Below are 18214 nucleotides of genomic sequence, written 5' to 3'. Positions count from 1 at the left end.
AGCACCTAAGCTTCATGTTAATTAGCAGCTAAGTGACAAAATCTAATGTATGGGGTTTTCCTTTTCTCACTTTTCTAGTGCCAAATAGGATTCATTGAGTGGACAGGGAGCATCTAGCATAAAGTAGAGAATATTTGCATGGTTTATTTTATTTTGTCTTTTATCAAATGGAATGGAGAAAGAAAAAAGGAAGGGACAGCGAGCATTTAAGTATTTATTAATTATAATTGTATAACAAGATAGGATGATTTCTTGGGACTTAGACTCTTATATTACAGTAGATGGTAATAGCTGTGGTTTGCGTTGGTTTTCTAAGTCTTCTAAGATGTCTCCCCAGTGGCTGTGAAGGTATAAAGTAAAATACAAACTGCAAAGGATGACTTAGGAACATATGTATTCCATATCCTATTCCACATGGATTTGTAAAACTTCTTCTAAGGTCTCTGATATAGACTATCACAGTGCTCTGGACTGAACAACTGTAACAAATGATAACCCTGGGTTACCATGATACTTTACTCACAGCTGTAGTTCTTTTGCTGCTGTTCTTTCATCTGGAGCACTGAACAAGGTACATCTGTAGAGGTTGCTACGGTTGCCTCTGAGCATAAACACTCCAAGTATAGTTTAGGAATGCTACTTTAACCTCTGGCCCGACATACCCAAAGCATTAGATCTACTTAGAACAGTGGAGAGAGAGACAGACAGAGAGAGAACATACTGATCTACTTAGAACCCTGACCTGATACATGTTCTGATAATATGTACTGAAAAGTCAGAAATCAGCCTGAAAATAGCAGGTAATTGAGAGTACCCATTGGGAAAATCTCTTTGGGAAACATCAATGCTTTCTTTTAATCTGACCAGAGGTAATTATAAGAGTTGAAGTTAAAGACTTGACCTTGGGAAAAATAAAATAAAATCAATTCTTTTTGCATAAAAGCTTTCCAGCAGGATACCTACTAGTAAGAAAACAAGAACTCTTGACTTAGGATTGAGATGTCCAAATAGACTGGCCTTGTCTCACTCATTTCCAAGTCCATCTGTCTTCATTAAGATTGACTGACATCTTTCCCTTGGAAGATGAGCTTCAGGATTCCAGGGGGTGTCTTGAAATGTTCTTCTCACTAGTTTGCCTTTCTTGCCACCATCGTAGTTACTCTCAGCTACAACTGCTAACTCTTACAGCATGGAACACTTCTTTCTGTGCATGGGAATTTAGGTGATGGAGAGAAGACTGAACTGGCCCCCCTTCATAGATAGATAACTTTCATATAGTCCTGATTTAGAGGAGTTAGGCATAGTTCACTTTATGTATAACTGAGCCTCTAGACCTGAGACTCAGCTACAGATGGATAGATTTATCTTAGGGATATTTACCATGCCATTGAGGGTATCACTACTGCATTTGTGTTGGTGAGGCCTGTAGAATTCCCTGCAAAATTTCTTAATCCTGGTCTTCATCACCTAGTTGCTTCCATACTCCATTCTGCAGGGTGAAAGAACATGCCTTTCTGCTTTGCTAAGGCGCAGGCACATGCGTTGTAATTGTAGACGAAGCAGTAAGGACTTTTTAATTAAGTAATAGAAGGGGGTGGAGCTCATTTACTGTACTTTACTATGTGGAATTTGGAAAACTTTAATCACAGCCACTGGAAAAGTTTTTTAGAAGACTGAGTAGCATTTTATAAATAAACAACAGGTCATTTTACTATTTCTTCATTCTACTGACAGGTAGCAATTCGGTAAAATATTCTTTGAAGTCAGAGCTGAAGTCATAGTTTAAGTGGTGTCAGAGAGCTTAACATGTTGTCTTTTTTCCTTTTGTGGCTGTTCTGAATGTCTAGAACAATTTTTCTAGATTGAAATGTTTGCCCTCACTTTCTAGGAACCTCCTATTTGTGTTTATTTCTGCTCCATGCAATTATTAGTTCCCTAGTGTATCTGTATTTGTGGTCTGATCCTTGGTTTGCATTTATTTACTAATCTGTTTTCTTTTCATTCTTACAGCCCTGCCAGCAGTAGTAGGTATGGCTCCTCCTGTAATGTGAGTCAAGGAAGTTCTCTACTGAGTGAACTAGACCAGTATCATGAACAAGATGATGATCGGCGGGAGAGGGACTCCATTCATTCTAGCCATAGCTATGGCAGCCTTTCCAAAGATGGCCAGGCTGTTTTGGGAGAACAAGAAAAAACCTTGGAGGTGACATGTGAATCAGAGAAGGGGAAAACAGGTGAACCCAAGGAGGTGAGAGAAGATGCCACAACCCACCCTCTTCCAGATCTGGTGCTACATAAGGACCATGCCCTAGGACCCCAGGAGAGGTAGGTGATGGCTAGCTCACATGATACCTGTTATGTCTCTATTGAATACAAACACTTTCACTTGTTTCTTGCATCTAGGTAGGGTGACAACCATGATTAAGTTGGTTTTCCTTTGAGTTTTGATATAATCCCCACAATATTTGAGGGATTTGTGTTACTGAGGTGCAGGTGCACTAGGACTTCTTGAGTGTGTAACCTTGATCCTACAGATGCATTCTTTGAGTCTGAAAGTGGGCCTGAGCCCCACAGATCATTTAGTTACCATTGCTTAGGGTTCCTTGGCTGTATCCAACTCTATTCATATTTTAATTTTATTTGTGAACATTGATATTTCTGTTTTACCCTGTCTGAGGAAAAGAATTAAGGAAGAAATGACAGATTTAATACATCTGCTTGTAATTAAAAAGTTATTATTGTACATGGTTTAGCAGTGTGTTTGGCATTTTGTATCCATAAGAAGAAAATTTTATAATGTATCTTTTGGCCAAGTGCAGTGTACACCTATAATTCAGTATTCTGGAGGCTAAAGCAAAGGGTCAGGAGCTTATGACCAACCTGAGCTACACAGCAAGACCTTTTATCTAAATACAGTGTCAATAATAACTAAAAGTAGTCCTTTTAAGAGTTATATAATAAAGTGTAGTATAGCGTTTGAGTGTTCTTTTTATACCCTGAACTAACCTGTTTAGAATAGCTGAAAGGTTTAGGCATATTAGGTCTCTCAGTTTTAGTATTGTTGCTATTTTTGGGAAAATAATTATTACGAAAAACTGCTGTATTCATTTTAGGCACTTGTTTGGTTATCTGGCCTTTACACAGAAGATGCTAATAGCAGTGCCCAGACACTGTTACTTTCCCAAGGATAAAATCCTGCCCCTGCACCAAGTTGAAAACTCCTAGGGTAGAATGTTAAGTGGATGGCTTAGATTTTCAGACATCTAGATCTCATCACAGAGCTAAGAGACCAGGAAAGTTAATGCCAGGTGGCTGGATGAATCATGGATCTTCCTGAAGATTGTTATAAAGCTGCTTTCTCTCTTCCCCTATTTTTATTTAGCTTGTTTTTCTTTCTTTTTATAAGATAAGGTCTTATGTTATAGCCCACGCTGGTTACAGTCTCATAACTTAACCTCCTGCCTCTGCCTCCTGATTGCTGAGATTATAGGCATATACTATAATGCTTAGATCCATTCTCAGGTTTTAGTCATCTGTTGTGCTTCAGTTAATAATGAAGAGGCCTAGGAGATTTAGGTCTGACCAGGCCTCCTTCTGGGTCGATGGCCCACCAAAAGATTGGGTTTTTTGGATCTTGAACCTGACATTCCTACTGTCAGGGCTGAGCTCTTAGTAGAGGTGAAGTACTTCACATGAATACTCGTCTTGTCTTCTCTTAGGTCTTAGCTATCTGATCTCTACACTTGGAGTTGACTCAGGGCCCTTGCCATTGCTTCTTGTTCCATCGCCTCTCAGAATCTATGAACTCTTTCATGAACAAAGGAGAAGGAAGGGGGATGAAAAGAGTTGCCATTTTAGAGAGAAATTGTTTTCAAAATAGGTATTCAGAACTATGCTGCTGTTTTTTGAGACAGGGTTTCTCTGTAGCTTTGGAGCCTATCCTGGAACTTGCTCTGTAGACCAGGCAGGTCTCGAACTCACATAGATCTGCCTGCTTCTGCCTCCTGAGTGCTGGGATTAAAGGCATGCGCCACCATCACCCATCTTAGTACTATGCTGTTTTATGGCCTGGATCACTAGTCACATCTAGGCATGACCACAAAAATACTTATTTTCTAGATATTTGGCAGTCTTGCCTTGAATATTGTCACCTTGTTGTCTCTGCTATTTACAAGAAATATTCTTTTCTTTGTTACAAGTCTTCCCGAGGAGAATGCATCTTCACCATTTACCCAAGCCAGAGCACACTGGATCCGAGCAGTTACCAAGGTTCGACTCCAGCTGCAGGAGGTAGGAAATTTGTTCCAGTAATGGTTGGGACAGTTTTTTCCTTTGAGAAATTTGGGAGACATATGGTGCTGGAGAAGCTGTCAGTGATTAGTCATCTTCTTACAGTGTGCTTTTGGAATGCATGGCAATTAAGCTAGAGCCTTAAGAGATGGGAGGTGGCCTTGGCCTTTTCTAGGCTGCCTAATGAGAATCAAATAGGGATAGAAGGTGGGAGCTTGGAGGTAGGGCTAAATGCCTATTTTTTCTACTATCAACTCTTTTGTTTGATATTACAGTAAGGAACAAGGCCTCTTCAGTAATTTGTTGTATTCTTCATTGGCCAGTTCTAGTACCACTGGATGATTTTACACAGGGTTGGAAATAGGGTACAGACATTTTTATGGAAAAATTTGGCCCTAATATAAGGCCTAAAACATGGACACTTTAAGATCTGCAATGAGGGGCCTGGAGACATGGCTTAGTGGGTATAGGTACTTTCTATGCAAGCATGAAGATCTAGATTTGGTTCTTGGCAACCATGTAAAAATCTGGGCATGGCTGCATGCATCTGGAACTCCAACACTGTGAAGGGAGGTGATAACAGCAGGATCATGGGAGCGCCCTGGTCCCCATCCTATTTCCAAATCCTGTCAGAGACCCTGCCTTAGAATAAGGCAGAGATTGATAGTGTAGGACACCTAACTTCTTTTGCCTTCCATACACCTTTACATATTTGACCACACACAAAAAATATAACATTGGAGTTGGGAGGGAGCAGGGGACATGGAAAGAGGGGAGAAAAGGCGATAGAGGAAGAAAACAAGAGTAGATGATATAGTTAGGTTCTATCACTGTTATAAATACCATGACCACAAGCTACTTGGTGGGGAAAGAGTTTATTTTACCTTACAGTTTACTTCATGAAATAAAGACAGGCCAGGAACCTAAGGTAGGAACTGAAGCAGAAGCCATGGAGAAACACTGCTGACTGCCTTGCTCTCCACGCCTTGCTCAGCTACTTTTCTTATGCAGCACAGGACCACTTGCCCAGGGGCACAGCCCTCCTAGTGAGCTGGTCTTCCCATGGCAATTGTTAATTGAGAAAATACCCTGCAGGTAAAGTGATGGAGGTATTTTCTCAATCAAGATCCCTCCTCCCAGATAGCTCTGTTTTCATCACGTTGACATAAAATTCACCAGGACAAAAGATAATTTTTTTTTCACTTTTAGCATTAAAAGTTTCCTCTTTGCAAAACATGTTCTTATCTGGGCATCAGAAGATAGGCAGTCTACAAGCAGAAGTGTAGTTTTTAAATGACAGTAGCAGTCACTAGTGTAAAACTTGGCAGATATTAAAATCAGGCATGCTCACATGTGTGCACATACCCTTTAAAGACTAATTTGAAACGTAAGGGAAGTTGTGAGACAGCCATGTAGCTTTGTATCCCTTTATCAAATGCTGCAGCTGTCACCATGTCACATTTGCTTCATTGTTTTCCCTCTATTATGACCAATCTTTCTCTCAATTTGAGAGAAAGTTTGTATCCTCCCCTGAAAATAAGGCCACTCTCCAGAATAACCACACTTGCACAATCCAAAGAAAACAGGCACCATCAAAAAAACACCAGCATCAGGACCCCGTCAAGTTTTCCAGCTGTCCCCCACAAGCTCTCTCTTTCCTTTCTGATCCAGAATCTAATGGCCGCTACACACATTCACATGCATGTGCACATACACACATGGTTTTGTAGGTTGTTTGTAAGGCAGGGTCTCTCTATGTAGCCTAGGCTAGCTTGGAGTTTACCATGTATTCTTGGTTTGTCTCAAACTTCCAATCTTCATGCCTAAACCTCTGGAAAATACTGGGATTGTATAATGTGCTGTTATACTCAGCTTGAAAAAATATAACATTTAAATTTTAAAAAATTTTAATTTAATGATTTTGGTTCTTGAATCAAGGTCTTGTTACACAGGCCAGGTTGGCCATGAATTTATGCTCTTCCTGTATCAGTCTTCTGTGTGTTGGGATTATAAGTGTGTACTTAACCATGCCTGTCTTAAAAATGTTTTTTTATCATTAATAAATATTCTTAGATGTCAGCTATTAATTTGTTATGCTTTTCACATTTTTAATTTACATGATGTAATATGTTAACCTAATTGTATGTATATATAATTTTAGGTGAATAATGTGTCAGGGTAATAAAACACTGGTAATCTGTTGAACTGGACTGACTGATGTGAGGAAAACAAAAATTAAATCGACATTTATAGAGTCAGTGTCATAACGCTAAGTTTTTATTTTGAATGTTTTTAAAGTAAAAGTCCTGAAATTCTTACTATGAAGTAAAATCACCTTCACTGTGTGAAAAGAAAACTCAGAATGAGAATAAGAAGAATGCATTGATATGAGTTCAGTTGGTTATAACATTAAGGAGATAATTGTTGAAAATATAAAACAAAAACAAAATCAAATTAAAAGCCATCCAAAAAGTAAAGCTTATAATTGTCTGGAGAAAGACCATGATTTATCCTGAATTAAGAGCAATAACTATTTAACTGAATGATGATTCTTAACGTAGAGACAGCTGGTCATTGATTAGTAGTGGCCAAAGGGGGAAAGATAAGCTGGAGCTTAAAATGCGTTCCATTTATGCTTACAATGAGCTTTGTTGACAGAGTGGATGAGATTATAAGACAGAATGAACACAGCACCAAGAATTTTTTCTCCTGAATTATCAAAGTTCAACCTGTGTTGCCCCTTTACCTTCTGCTGAAGACACTGATTTTTATTATTTTGTTATTTATCATGATAGTCTCTTTATGTAAGCATAAAATCAAATATGAATATACATTCTACTTTCTATTTCATATAAAAGGTTATGGTATAGACCTAAAGTTCACAGTGTGAACCTGGGAGAGTGAGGGCCTGAAAATGAGGGAAACTAACGTCTTTATTCAGAACATCAGACAATTTATACTCTGAAGGTTAAGAAGAATCACATGAGTAAAGTTCTCATGAGTTCAAGCTGTTTACAATCACAAGGATTAGCTGCATGTGGCAAAAACATATTTTCTATAGAGACATATAAACAAATAACAAAATCCAGCTGTAATAAATAATCTAAAGTGAACTCACTCCCATCTGATATATCTGAAGGGGCGTGAGAGCACATTCCAAGAACAGTTTCATGTTTTTGAAGAAAATGAGGTCATCAGACTCTTGTTTTCTTGGTGATTTCTCATAGACACCCAGAATTCACCTTGCTTGACTAACTCCATTCTTGGACTGTGTTCCACCCGTATAATATACAGAGGGAGCAGCTTTTGCTTCTTCACTTGAAGACACTCTTATTCATCAGCGCTGAGAACTTTTCCAGTGTGTGACTCCACTGCAGTTATCAGTCCTCTGTTGCTATCCTTTTGAGCAACAAACCATGCGAGAAATGAGAATCCTTTTATGTTGATCATTTCATGTGTGTGTGTGTGTGTCTGCAATTTTAAGATATATTACCACATTGTTACTTATTCTTCAATAATTTACATGAACAAGAGGTCTGCTTTAAGTTTTCTTTTATAATGTGGACTGATGGAGCAGCCAGCATTGGGACCATTGCCACTTAAATTGCAAAGGGAAAGTAAAGATGAGAATTAAATGAGAGCGTAGCAAATGACTCTGCAGGTCTGCTTCCACACAGAGATTAGACATGCCACTCTTGTTCACATTTGCCATGCTAGAAGCACTTCACCAGTCATCTCTAACTCAGTGAGCAGTCTGAGGACCACACCAAAGGGCCTGTGCCTTCCATAGGGCATACTGGCAACTTAGTCCCCTACCAGTAATGCCAGAGGTGTTTTTCTTTTCTAACCAGAGTAATTTGAAAAGTTTTGGGGTTTTGGTATTCTTTTAGGTGGTAGTATCTTAGTAGTTTAAATGTATGTTTCTTGCCAGTAAAGTTGAGCATTTTTTTCTTAAATAGAAAGGCTAATTATAAACTTTTTTTTTTTTTTTGGTTTTTCGAGACAGGGTTTCTTTGTGGTTTTGTAGCCTGTCCTGGAACTAGCTCTTGTAGACCAGGCTGGCCTCGAACTCACAGAGATCCGCCTGCTTGTGTGACTAACTTATTCTTTCCTCATCTTTATTGAGTATTTTGTTTGTTTTATTATTAATCCTCTGGGCTTTTTGTGTTTTAGGGAAATTAAACTCATGTCTTTGTTACATGAGTTGCCAGTCTTTTCTCAGTATATCATTGTCAGGAAATGTAAAGAAATTTAAAGAACCATGTTTTTGTAATCCTGACAATAAAGAGAACAATATCTCTTTGCATTGTAAATTGTCCAGGAAATCCATGACTTTAGAAAGGAATATCAGGAAAGAAAAAAAATGTACATACTTCACGCTTCACTTCGTCTCCATGGCACAATAAATTCCTTCTGGTCTAGCTCTACACAGTTCAAAGTGTGAGTCACGGGCTAACACAACTGTTGTTTTTAAGTCTTGGATGAAGTAGGTACTAAAATTGGAAGTGTGCCTTCAGAGGCAATTTGAATTGCCATGGCATCAGTCACATCAAGGCCCAGTCTCATTGAACAGGATATGAACCAAAAGTATCAGACGATGATTTTGGAAATGAAAAACCAGGTCCTTAACAAAAAGTAGTTTGGAATACATTAGTTGGTACTCGTAAAACATGGAATAATTTATTTTCCCCAAATCCTTAGAGACTTGGTACTTGCTGTTTCTTGTGCCTGGAATTTTTTCTTAATTTGGCTTGCTAGATTATCATCTATGTCTTTTAAGACCCAGCCAGATGTGAAGTGTTTGGAGAAAGTTTCCTGACTGTGAAAACCTACTTAGAATTAACACTCATAATGAGATAATGGGGTTATTATTTGCTGATTTGCCTTTCTTTCTTTTTTTTTTTTAAACAAGTGTGTAAGTTCCTGGAATGTCAGGGATATATTTTTTGTGTGTGATATTGCCTGGTATAGAATAAGGCAAAGAATGTCTAGCAAATCATTTCTAATTATTTAGCCAGCTGAAAATGCCCATCATTTTCCTAAATGACTCCATGTATAAATTGTTTTTCTGTTGTGATAAAAATACTGTAACCAAAGGCAATTTAAGGAAGAGTTTATTTGGGCTATGGTTTGGTTTCCAAAGTACTAGATAGATGCTGAGGAAGGCATTGTAGCAGGAGTCGGAAGCCGAAAGTCATATTAACCACGCACAGGAAACAGAGAGAGGGTACTAAAAGTGGGGCAAGTGATGTACTTCCTCCAGCAAGGCTCCCCTCCTAAAAAAGTTCTGTAACTTCCTCCAAACACGCCCTCAACTGGGGATTTAGTCTTTAAATATGAGCCTGTGAGGGACAAATCTCATTCAAACCACTGAAATGTGCTTCCTTATCTTCTAGTTCATCCTGTTTCCCAAGGTCAGCCACTAAAGTTAATAACAGCAAAATATTAACCATATCATATCAGTTGTTCTCTCCTTTGTGTTTCTTTTGTAAATACAAGTTTACTGACTTATTATAGTATTATATTATATATAAGATTATAGTATGAGTAGTTTTTATTTTCTCAGTTTTTGTAAACTTTATTCTGGGTTAGCAAATGTTTTTGAAAAGCTTAATTAGTAGATTAATAATACCCTACAATATGACTATTCCTTAATAGTTGTTTGTACATTGTCATGAATAAGGTTTTAGTAAATGTTGTCATAGAAATATAGTTTCATTTCTGTATATTTCTTTAACTTACCTTAAAATATTATAGTAAGTGGCCATCTAAGGACTATTTTTTTGGAATTAATAAATTCCTAAATTTATTTTAGAAAATATTTTACAGTTTGTGCTTTGAGTGTCTAAATGTGCGGGACCAACTTTGAGTATTAACATTTTTGTCAGTTTGACCAAAGATTAGTAACTGACTTTTAAAATTTACATTTTTTCTGTTGTTTGTGACTTGAGTATTCCCATAAGCTTAGAGTCATTTATACTGAGTTGTTATTACATTAAACAGATTTTAGCGCACTACCCAGAAAGTCAGCTACACTTATGCTATTCCTATAAAACTATCAGAGACTTAAGGGATTGATTATTCAGGGCCATAGTTGTGTCCTCTGAGTATCTGCTCGTCTGAACTTAATAACTGCTTGATGACATTGCTGGTGCTGACAAGGCAGTAATGTTGGTAGTGTGGGTGGGAATGGGCATGAATCTGTACCTTATTTGGTTTAGTTGCAGAAGAATCTGAGGGAGGAGGTGAGACTTTTAGCTCTAGAAACAGAGACTGCGGTGGCAGCAGGTGGGTGGGTGTTTCAGGTGGAAGGGACAGTAAAGGAGAAGGCATGGAGGCAGGCCATAAGGAAGGCTTGACAGGAGCTCTTAGGCTGTTGAAAGCTGAGAAAGGCAAGCCTTGGTAATAAGACACTAAGGTGAACAAAGAGATCAGAAGGCCCACATTTGAATGGCGCTGTCACAGGAGACACAAGGTTGTCCAAGGTCAGCCTATGAGCTGAATCGGCAATTTCTCTGGGCAGTCCCTAAAACAAAAACCAAATTGATTGTCTACTGCCAAGTTCTGGTTCCACTTGTAACTTCCTCCAAGCAAAGAAGCTTCCTTCTTGTCTCATAATTGAAGCTCTAAAAAGGTGGTCCTTTAGGGAGACAATGATAAACCTCAGAGAGAAGTGGGCCTTTGGGGACCTTCCTCTTAGACTAAGCAGCACTAGGAAAACATTTTGTAACCTGATACTCCAGGGTTTCATTTGATCATGACTGCCCATCTTAACTTACATTATCTCAGTCTTTGCCCTTTGATCAAGATCACTAGTTTCTTTTCCCTTTCGGATCACTGAAGATCACAAGCCTTAGTGGTTGAGAACACTGACTGATCTTCCAGAAGACCTGAATTGGATTCCTAGCACCCGTATGGCAGCTTACAATCCTGGGGCACTGCATTTATATAGCATATATACACACAAGCAAAACATCCATACACATAAAATAAAAAATAAAATTGTTAACAATTGTTTTAAGTAACTAATAAATATAACAGGATATGAGGCTTGGGGGTTCAGAGCACTGACTGTTTTTCTAAAGGACCCAGATTCAACTCCTATCACTCATATGTCATCTCACAACTGTCTGTAACTCCAGTTCCAGGAGACTGATGCCCTCCATAGCATTTGCAATGCTCTAGGCACATACATGGTACACATACATATATGCAGACAAAATAAACCATACCCATAAAATAATAAAGTATTTAAAAAAATAAAAGAATAAAAGTAATCAAAATGATGTATATAATGTAAAGGTTTCCTCTTATTCCCTCTCCCAGGTCTCTCACTTCTTCCCCCATTACATTGCTACCCTGTTTTATGAGTCTCCAGAGATAATGTGAACCTTTACAGATGCAAGCTTGTATATGTATAGCATATTCTCCTTTGCCTTGCTGTAGTTACTGCTATATTTGTTTTTTTGTTACTGCTATATTTGTGTATTTTTCCTTATTAGTGTGCATAAAGCTACTGCTCTATTAAAGCTATTAAAAGTGGGTTGTTCTCTGGCACAGAGTTACTGATTTTTTATGTAGGTATTTATTTTGTGAATTATAATTTGCATATCTTTTCTCCTATGGATGGATCTTTGAGTTGTTTCTAATACTATAAAGCAAAGTTCTGCCAATGGTCTAAATACTTGAAGACCTCTTTTGACCACAGGTTTCAGTCTCTGTTCCTCATAAGCTCTTATCCAGAACAGGCCTACTACTACTTCATACACCAGAAAAAACTCCCCTAGACAAGAACTTTTTCTGTTTCTCTGAATACTGTGAGACTGCCTTTGTTCCTCCTGCCCTTTGACAAACTGAGTTGTCCTTACCTGATATGAGAGACCAAACCTAATTTTTTTTTTTAGCATCTAACCTTGACTAATACCTGGCTCTTCTCTCAAATCCTCTGTAGTGAAGACCATGCCTTCTTGTTTGTTTCATGTTTCTACACAGGAGTAAAGCTTAGTTTACTTTGGCTTCTTCTGCCACTTCTAAACCATTAACATGCTCTATTCTTACTTTCCTAATTGCAATTAGGTTGCAACTTTCTCACAACCCTTTGTTCATTGGAAACTCTAATACCTATATCATAGTTTGCATTTTACTGTCAATTACTGCCATAATAATTACCATAATAACCACATTGAATATTATGTCTCAGGCATTGTTAGGTCAGTGATTGTCTCATGATAGTTCTATAATTTATTTAGGATTACTTTATTAGCACCACTGAATAGAATAAGTAACTGAATGCCTCGTTGACTTTGTGGTGTGTGTATGAAGGGTGTTTATGTGCATGTGCATATGGGATTCAGAAGTTGACACTGGATGTCTTTATCTTTCTCTACCTTATATTATTTATTTACTTTTGAGACAGGTCTCACTGTGTAGTTCTAGCTGGCCCAGAACTTGCTATGTAGACCAGGCTGGTCTTAAGCTCTTAGAGAGATTCACCTACCTCAGCCTCCCAAGTGCTGGTATTAAGGGCATGTGCCACTATGCACTGCTCCATCTTATTTTTAAAAAATTGTACAGCATGTGTGTTTATTTAAAAAGTATAGATCATTATGTGTTTGTGTGTGTGTTTTCATGTGTGTGCATGTGCATGCATGTGTGTGTGTTCATAAACAGTGTGTGGCATACATCTAGAGATAAGAGAACCTTGTAGTAATCAATTCTTTCCTTCCATCATGTGGGTTTTGGAGGTTAAACTCAGGTCTGGTGGCAAACACTTTTACCAGCTGATCCATCATATTGCCTCTTCCTCACCTTAGTTTTTGAGACAGTGTTGCCCACTGAATCTAGAATTCCATTGCTTTTGCTAGACTGGCTGTCCAGTGAATCTAAAAGATCCAATTATCTCTGCCCTACAACACTGAAGTTACAGTTGTACATGTCCACACTTGGCTTTCATGTGGGTGTTGGGGATCCTAACTCCTGTTTTCATGCTTCTGCTACAAGTGCTTTGTCTACTGAGCTATGTCTCAAGTCCAGGAACTCAATGTTTTGTAAGGTAGCACCAGGGTCACCCAGTTAATAAGCATAGACCTGAGATTTTAGTCCAGATATGCTTTAACTTGGAAGCTTCCCTGTCTTTTTAACATCATTTTCCAAAGCGTGTTCCATATGATTGAAGTCTAGAGTTGTTAATAGCTGTCAGGTGACATAAGTTCTGTGGCCAAAGAAATTTTAGAAACACTGAGTTCATTAGAATGTGACACTGAACAGATTGCTCTTGGGAGGCAGAGTTGAACCCATTCTTCACAGAATTTGGATACACTTAGCCCTAAGACTCATTAAACAGAGACTTTCATAATGTACAGTAATTTTGCTCAATACTTACTTAGTAATGAAACTTTATCTTTCAGAAGTGTTTAATTGGACTTATTTTTCAAGGAAAATTTCAAGGAACATTTATAATTGCACCTCTCAAGGTTATCAGTGAGCTCCTAGGTAAACACAAAGGCAAATGCTGTCCTGTCTTATCTTACTGCACCCTGCCTGCTGTATTTGATACTCTGAGCACATGCTCCTCTTTGACTTATTAGAACCATCTTCAACTTTCTTTTCTGACCTCACTGCAATCTACTTTGTCTGGTTTCTCTTTTCACATCTTAAATGATAGTCTTTCTGGGACCCTATACTCAATCTTTCTTTTTCATATAGCAGTATTCATCCTTCCTATGAAACCCCATTTATTGTGCCGAGAGCCATATATATATTCTTCCTTTTCATGTATCTATAGCACATATTTCTCCCCATGTCATATTTCCAACTACTTCTTAGACAGTCACTAGTCATATCAGCACCCTAGATTCAGGACTTCCTAATGGAGATGTCACTTCTTACTCAACAACCTATTTTACATGTTAGTTTTGATTCCCATGCTCCCCAAATCAATTTTGAACCCATAAGATAAGGCTGGGTCCTTGATAAGTAAGAGAAAACAAAGTCATTCTTCCTATGAATGGAATAATTAGAAGCAGGAATTTCACTTATTTCCAAAAACAAGAGGAGGACACAACATCCTTGCACAAGATGCCTTGTACACCAGAGAGGGGCTTGTATATGCTTTATGCAGCAGCAATATCATAGCCAGTGATTTTTATCTGAGGTATGACTATTGCTAATTGAAAAATTTCCCCAGCAGAGACTGCCTTTGATGCAGTTAATGAAAAAGTATAGGAAGGATAGTTTTCCTAAACTCTGGGATGTAAATAGAGACTGCTAGTTTATTTCCCGACCATCCAGACCCAAATAATCACAGAGAAAGTATATTAACTACAACATTCTTTGACCTATTAGCTCAGGCTCTTATTAACTCATATCTTAAATTAACCCATTTTTATTAATCTATGTATCACCTGGATGCTATGGCCTACTGATAAGGTTCCAGTGGCATCTTTCTCCTTCAGCAACTACATAGTGTCTCCTTGACTCCACCTACTCTCTCTCTTTATCTCTTCCAGCCTGGTTATAGTCTGCCCTGCCATAGGCCAAAGAAGCTTTATTCATTAACCAATAAGAACAACATATATACAGAAGGACATCCCACATCACTGGGAATTATGAAGAATAAAGTCACTAAAAAGAGATCATAGTTATATTTTCCCACAGACATTTTGGCCAAACAATTTAAACACACACACACACACACACACACACACACACACACACACTTCATGAGAGCAAAGAGTTGAGGTAATGGAAGTTAAGATGGGTAGCCATGGTCAGAGAAAATTCTGAAGTATCAGATTATAAAAGTGTTTTCCTAGCCAGACATGGTGGCACACACCTTTAGTCTCAGCACTGAAGAGGCATAGAATGTGAATCCTCTGAGTTTGAGGCCAGGCTAGTCTACAAAGGGAGTTCCAGGACAGCCAGGGGTATTACATAGAAAAACTGTGTCTTGAAAAACAAAAAGTGTTTCCTATTGCTACTATGTTTAAGAAGTAGGGTTACTCCAGTTTTAAATCTGATGCCCTTTTCTGTCCTCTGTGGACATTTCATACATGTGGTGTACATATATACATTTTGGAAAAGAACCCATACATGTAAAATCAAATAAAAAATGTTTTAAAGAACAGTAGGAGCTAGGCAGTGGTGGCAGTTGTCTTTAATCCCAGCACTTGGGATATAGAGGCAAGGTAGAGTTCGAGGTGAGTTCAAGGCCAGCCTGGTCTACAGCGCTAGTTCTAGGACAGCCAGAGCTACACAGAGAAACCCTGTCTCAAAAAACCAAAAAGAGAAAAAAAGGGACTAGGGTATAGCTCAGCACTAGAACTCTTACCTGTCAAGGCCTTGAGTTCAATTCCCAGCACCTCATACAGGTACTAATTAAAGATATACCTATTGAAAAGAAAGATATCACATAGATTTATTTGTGAAGTACTTCTCATTAAACAAAGAAAACAAGGAATAGGAGTAATCTATGCTATCTGCTATCTGTGTAGTGATTACCTCTGGGGAAGAGAATTGGCAATAATTAGATACGAGTACAAGAACCTTTGGAGTTTTGTGGGTACTATTTCTTAATCTGGATTCTTTGCCAAGGTGAACATACACTTTTGACTTGTGTAGTTTTATACAAATATTCAGTTCAATAAAGAACTCTTTAAAAAGCTTAAGTGTGCTGTGCAGTGATGGTGCATGCCTTTAATCTCAGCACTCAAATCTCTGTAAGTTCAAGGCCAGACTGTCTACCGAGTGAGTCCCAGGACAGCCAGGGTTATTACACAGGGAAACCCTGTTTTGGGGGGAAAAAAGCTAAGTGAAAATTAGCATTGAGATACAAAATAGAGTCTATCTTTATATTCTGATTAAACATCAAACTAACAGATATCAGTAGATGGGTAAGTAAAATTTTTCCGCAAAATCTTTTTTCATTGCATTTCAGTGTCAACTTTATAGTCTGGCATCCACGACCACCATGACTTGATTCATGACTTTTTCAGCCATATGGATAGAATAGCTTAGGCCTTGGATTCCCCTAGACCCATAGTTTAAACAGCTTTATCACTTCTTGCTTATGTAACTTTTGACTTAGGCAAGTCACTCAGCCTTTTAGAAACTTAGTTTTCTTCCCCTTTCAAAGAATATCATACCTGCTGACTAATTGCATATGGAATAAAACCTAGCATATTATTAACACCAAATAAATGTTAGTTGGATTTGCTTTTTAACAACATGACTTTTTTCTTCTGTTAATCCCATTTTTCTACCTTGAGTGCCTATTCTCTCAAATTTCCATAGTCAAATAATAACCACACTTAAAAATTATTCCTAGAAATTCTAAGAATTATTTCCCCCTTAAATTGTTTTTTTCTTTTTGCTCTTCTCTTCTCCTTTTTTTCTAGACAGGGTTTCTCTTCACTGTCCTGGATCTCACTCTGTAGACCAGGCTGGCCTAGAACTCATAGGGATCCACCTACTTCTGCCTCCGAATGCTGGAATTAAAGGCATGTGCTGCCAACACATGGCTAAATTCGTTTATATTTTAACTGCTTCTTGTGATACATTTTAGTCTCTCACTATAGTGTTTAGGAGTTGCCGAAGGCTGCCTTCTCATTGAAGGCCCAAAGAGCATCGGCATTCTTTCTAAGCAGGCTGTTGTGAGAAGCAGAGCCCACTCAGTTCAGTAAACTGGTGCATGAAAAGGCAGGCTGAAAAAGCTATTTTGGCCCTTTGACATTTATTTTTGTACCAAGAAAAGTTCAGATGTCTAGTCAAGCATGTGGAGTGAGGGTGTCAAGTTGTAGACTGTTTGACCCATCTTTTGCATTGGTCTTCTGTTAAAAAGGCTTGTTTCAAAAATAACTTTTCTTGTGCACTTGGAATTTACAAAGTGATGCTTGTGTGATACCTATAGTGAGTGTGTGATGGTCATTATAATGAAGCAGGTTAACACATAGAGCAGAGCCTCACATATTATAAGCATTCGATAAACATCTGTTATTGACATGGTCCTTTTTGTAACAAGAGAAGCTAAAATGTACATATTCAACAAAAATCTTTAACATAATTTTATTTACTGTATTCCTCATTTTATACATTAAATTTCTAGACCTATTTGTCATATATATATATATATATATATATATATATATATATACACACACACACACTATTTTATCTTATTTTTGTAACTTTTATTACATTTTAAAAGTTTATTTCGTATGTGTGGTCATTCATGTATGTGCCTGTATGTATGTGTGCGGGTCAGAGAACAACTTGCATAGGTTCTGTCTTGTCATGTAGATCTTGAAGATCAAATTCAGGTCATTAGGCTTGGCAACAAGTGTCCTTACCCATGGAGTGGTTTAACCAGCCATATGTTGTTTTATATTTTTTGGCCTATATTTCCTCATTTTCCCCACCCATCACTATTTTCCCTATCTCTATTTTGTTTATCTTTATTATGTTGCTGAATATTTCTTTTAACTGTCTCTTCTGTTTTCCAGGTATATTTCTGTGTTCAGGTATATTTTTAAATTTTGAGATTATAATATAGTTATATCATTTTCCTTTTCCTTCCTCCCTCCAGACCCTCCCATATATTCCTCCTTACTCTCTTTCAAATCAATGGTCTCTTTTTTTTTCATTAATTATTGTTACACACACACACATATGGGAGTGCACACATGCACGCTCAGCTACTTAAACACAACCTGCTCGGACTCTATACTGTTACTTGTATGTATATATTTTCAGGTCTGACCATTTGGTGTTGGATAACCAATTGGTGTGCTCTTCCCTGAGAAAGACTGTTTCTCCTGCTCTAAATATTTCTTAGTGTCCTGTAGGGGTTTTTTTGGTAGGGTTGAAGCCTCCTGGACTTTCCCCTGGCCCCCTTAAAGGTAATGTGTTTATTGTCATTGTCCTAGTT

General features: G+C 37.9%; 1 protein-coding gene and 1 non-coding gene across 6 annotated transcripts in view; both read left to right on the top strand.

Annotated features, from left to right (window-relative positions):
• Unc13b (unc-13 homolog B) overlaps window positions 1-18214 on the top strand; it is a 210996-nt gene that overhangs the window by 130969 nt on the left and 61813 nt on the right. For all 5 annotated transcript variants that reach the window (XM_075967443.1, XM_075967442.1, XM_075967440.1 and 2 more), the window contains 2 exons: window positions 2011-2325; window positions 4200-4290. In XM_075967443.1, the coding sequence (XP_075823558.1) occupies window positions 2011-2325; window positions 4200-4290 (406 nt within the window). The remainder of the gene's footprint in view (window positions 1-2010; window positions 2326-4199; window positions 4291-18214) is intronic.
• LOC142847479 (U4 spliceosomal RNA) lies at window positions 14399-14534 on the top strand. The gene has a single exon (XR_012910227.1). It is a non-coding gene; the product is annotated as a U4 spliceosomal RNA (small nuclear RNA).

Source organism: Microtus pennsylvanicus, chromosome 3 (assembly GCF_037038515.1).
Source record: "Microtus pennsylvanicus isolate mMicPen1 chromosome 3, mMicPen1.hap1, whole genome shotgun sequence".
Lineage (NCBI taxonomy): Eukaryota > Metazoa > Chordata > Mammalia > Rodentia > Cricetidae > Microtus > Microtus pennsylvanicus.
Note: the sequence above shows the minus strand (reverse complement) of the source record. Positions and strands in the feature narration are given on the sequence as shown.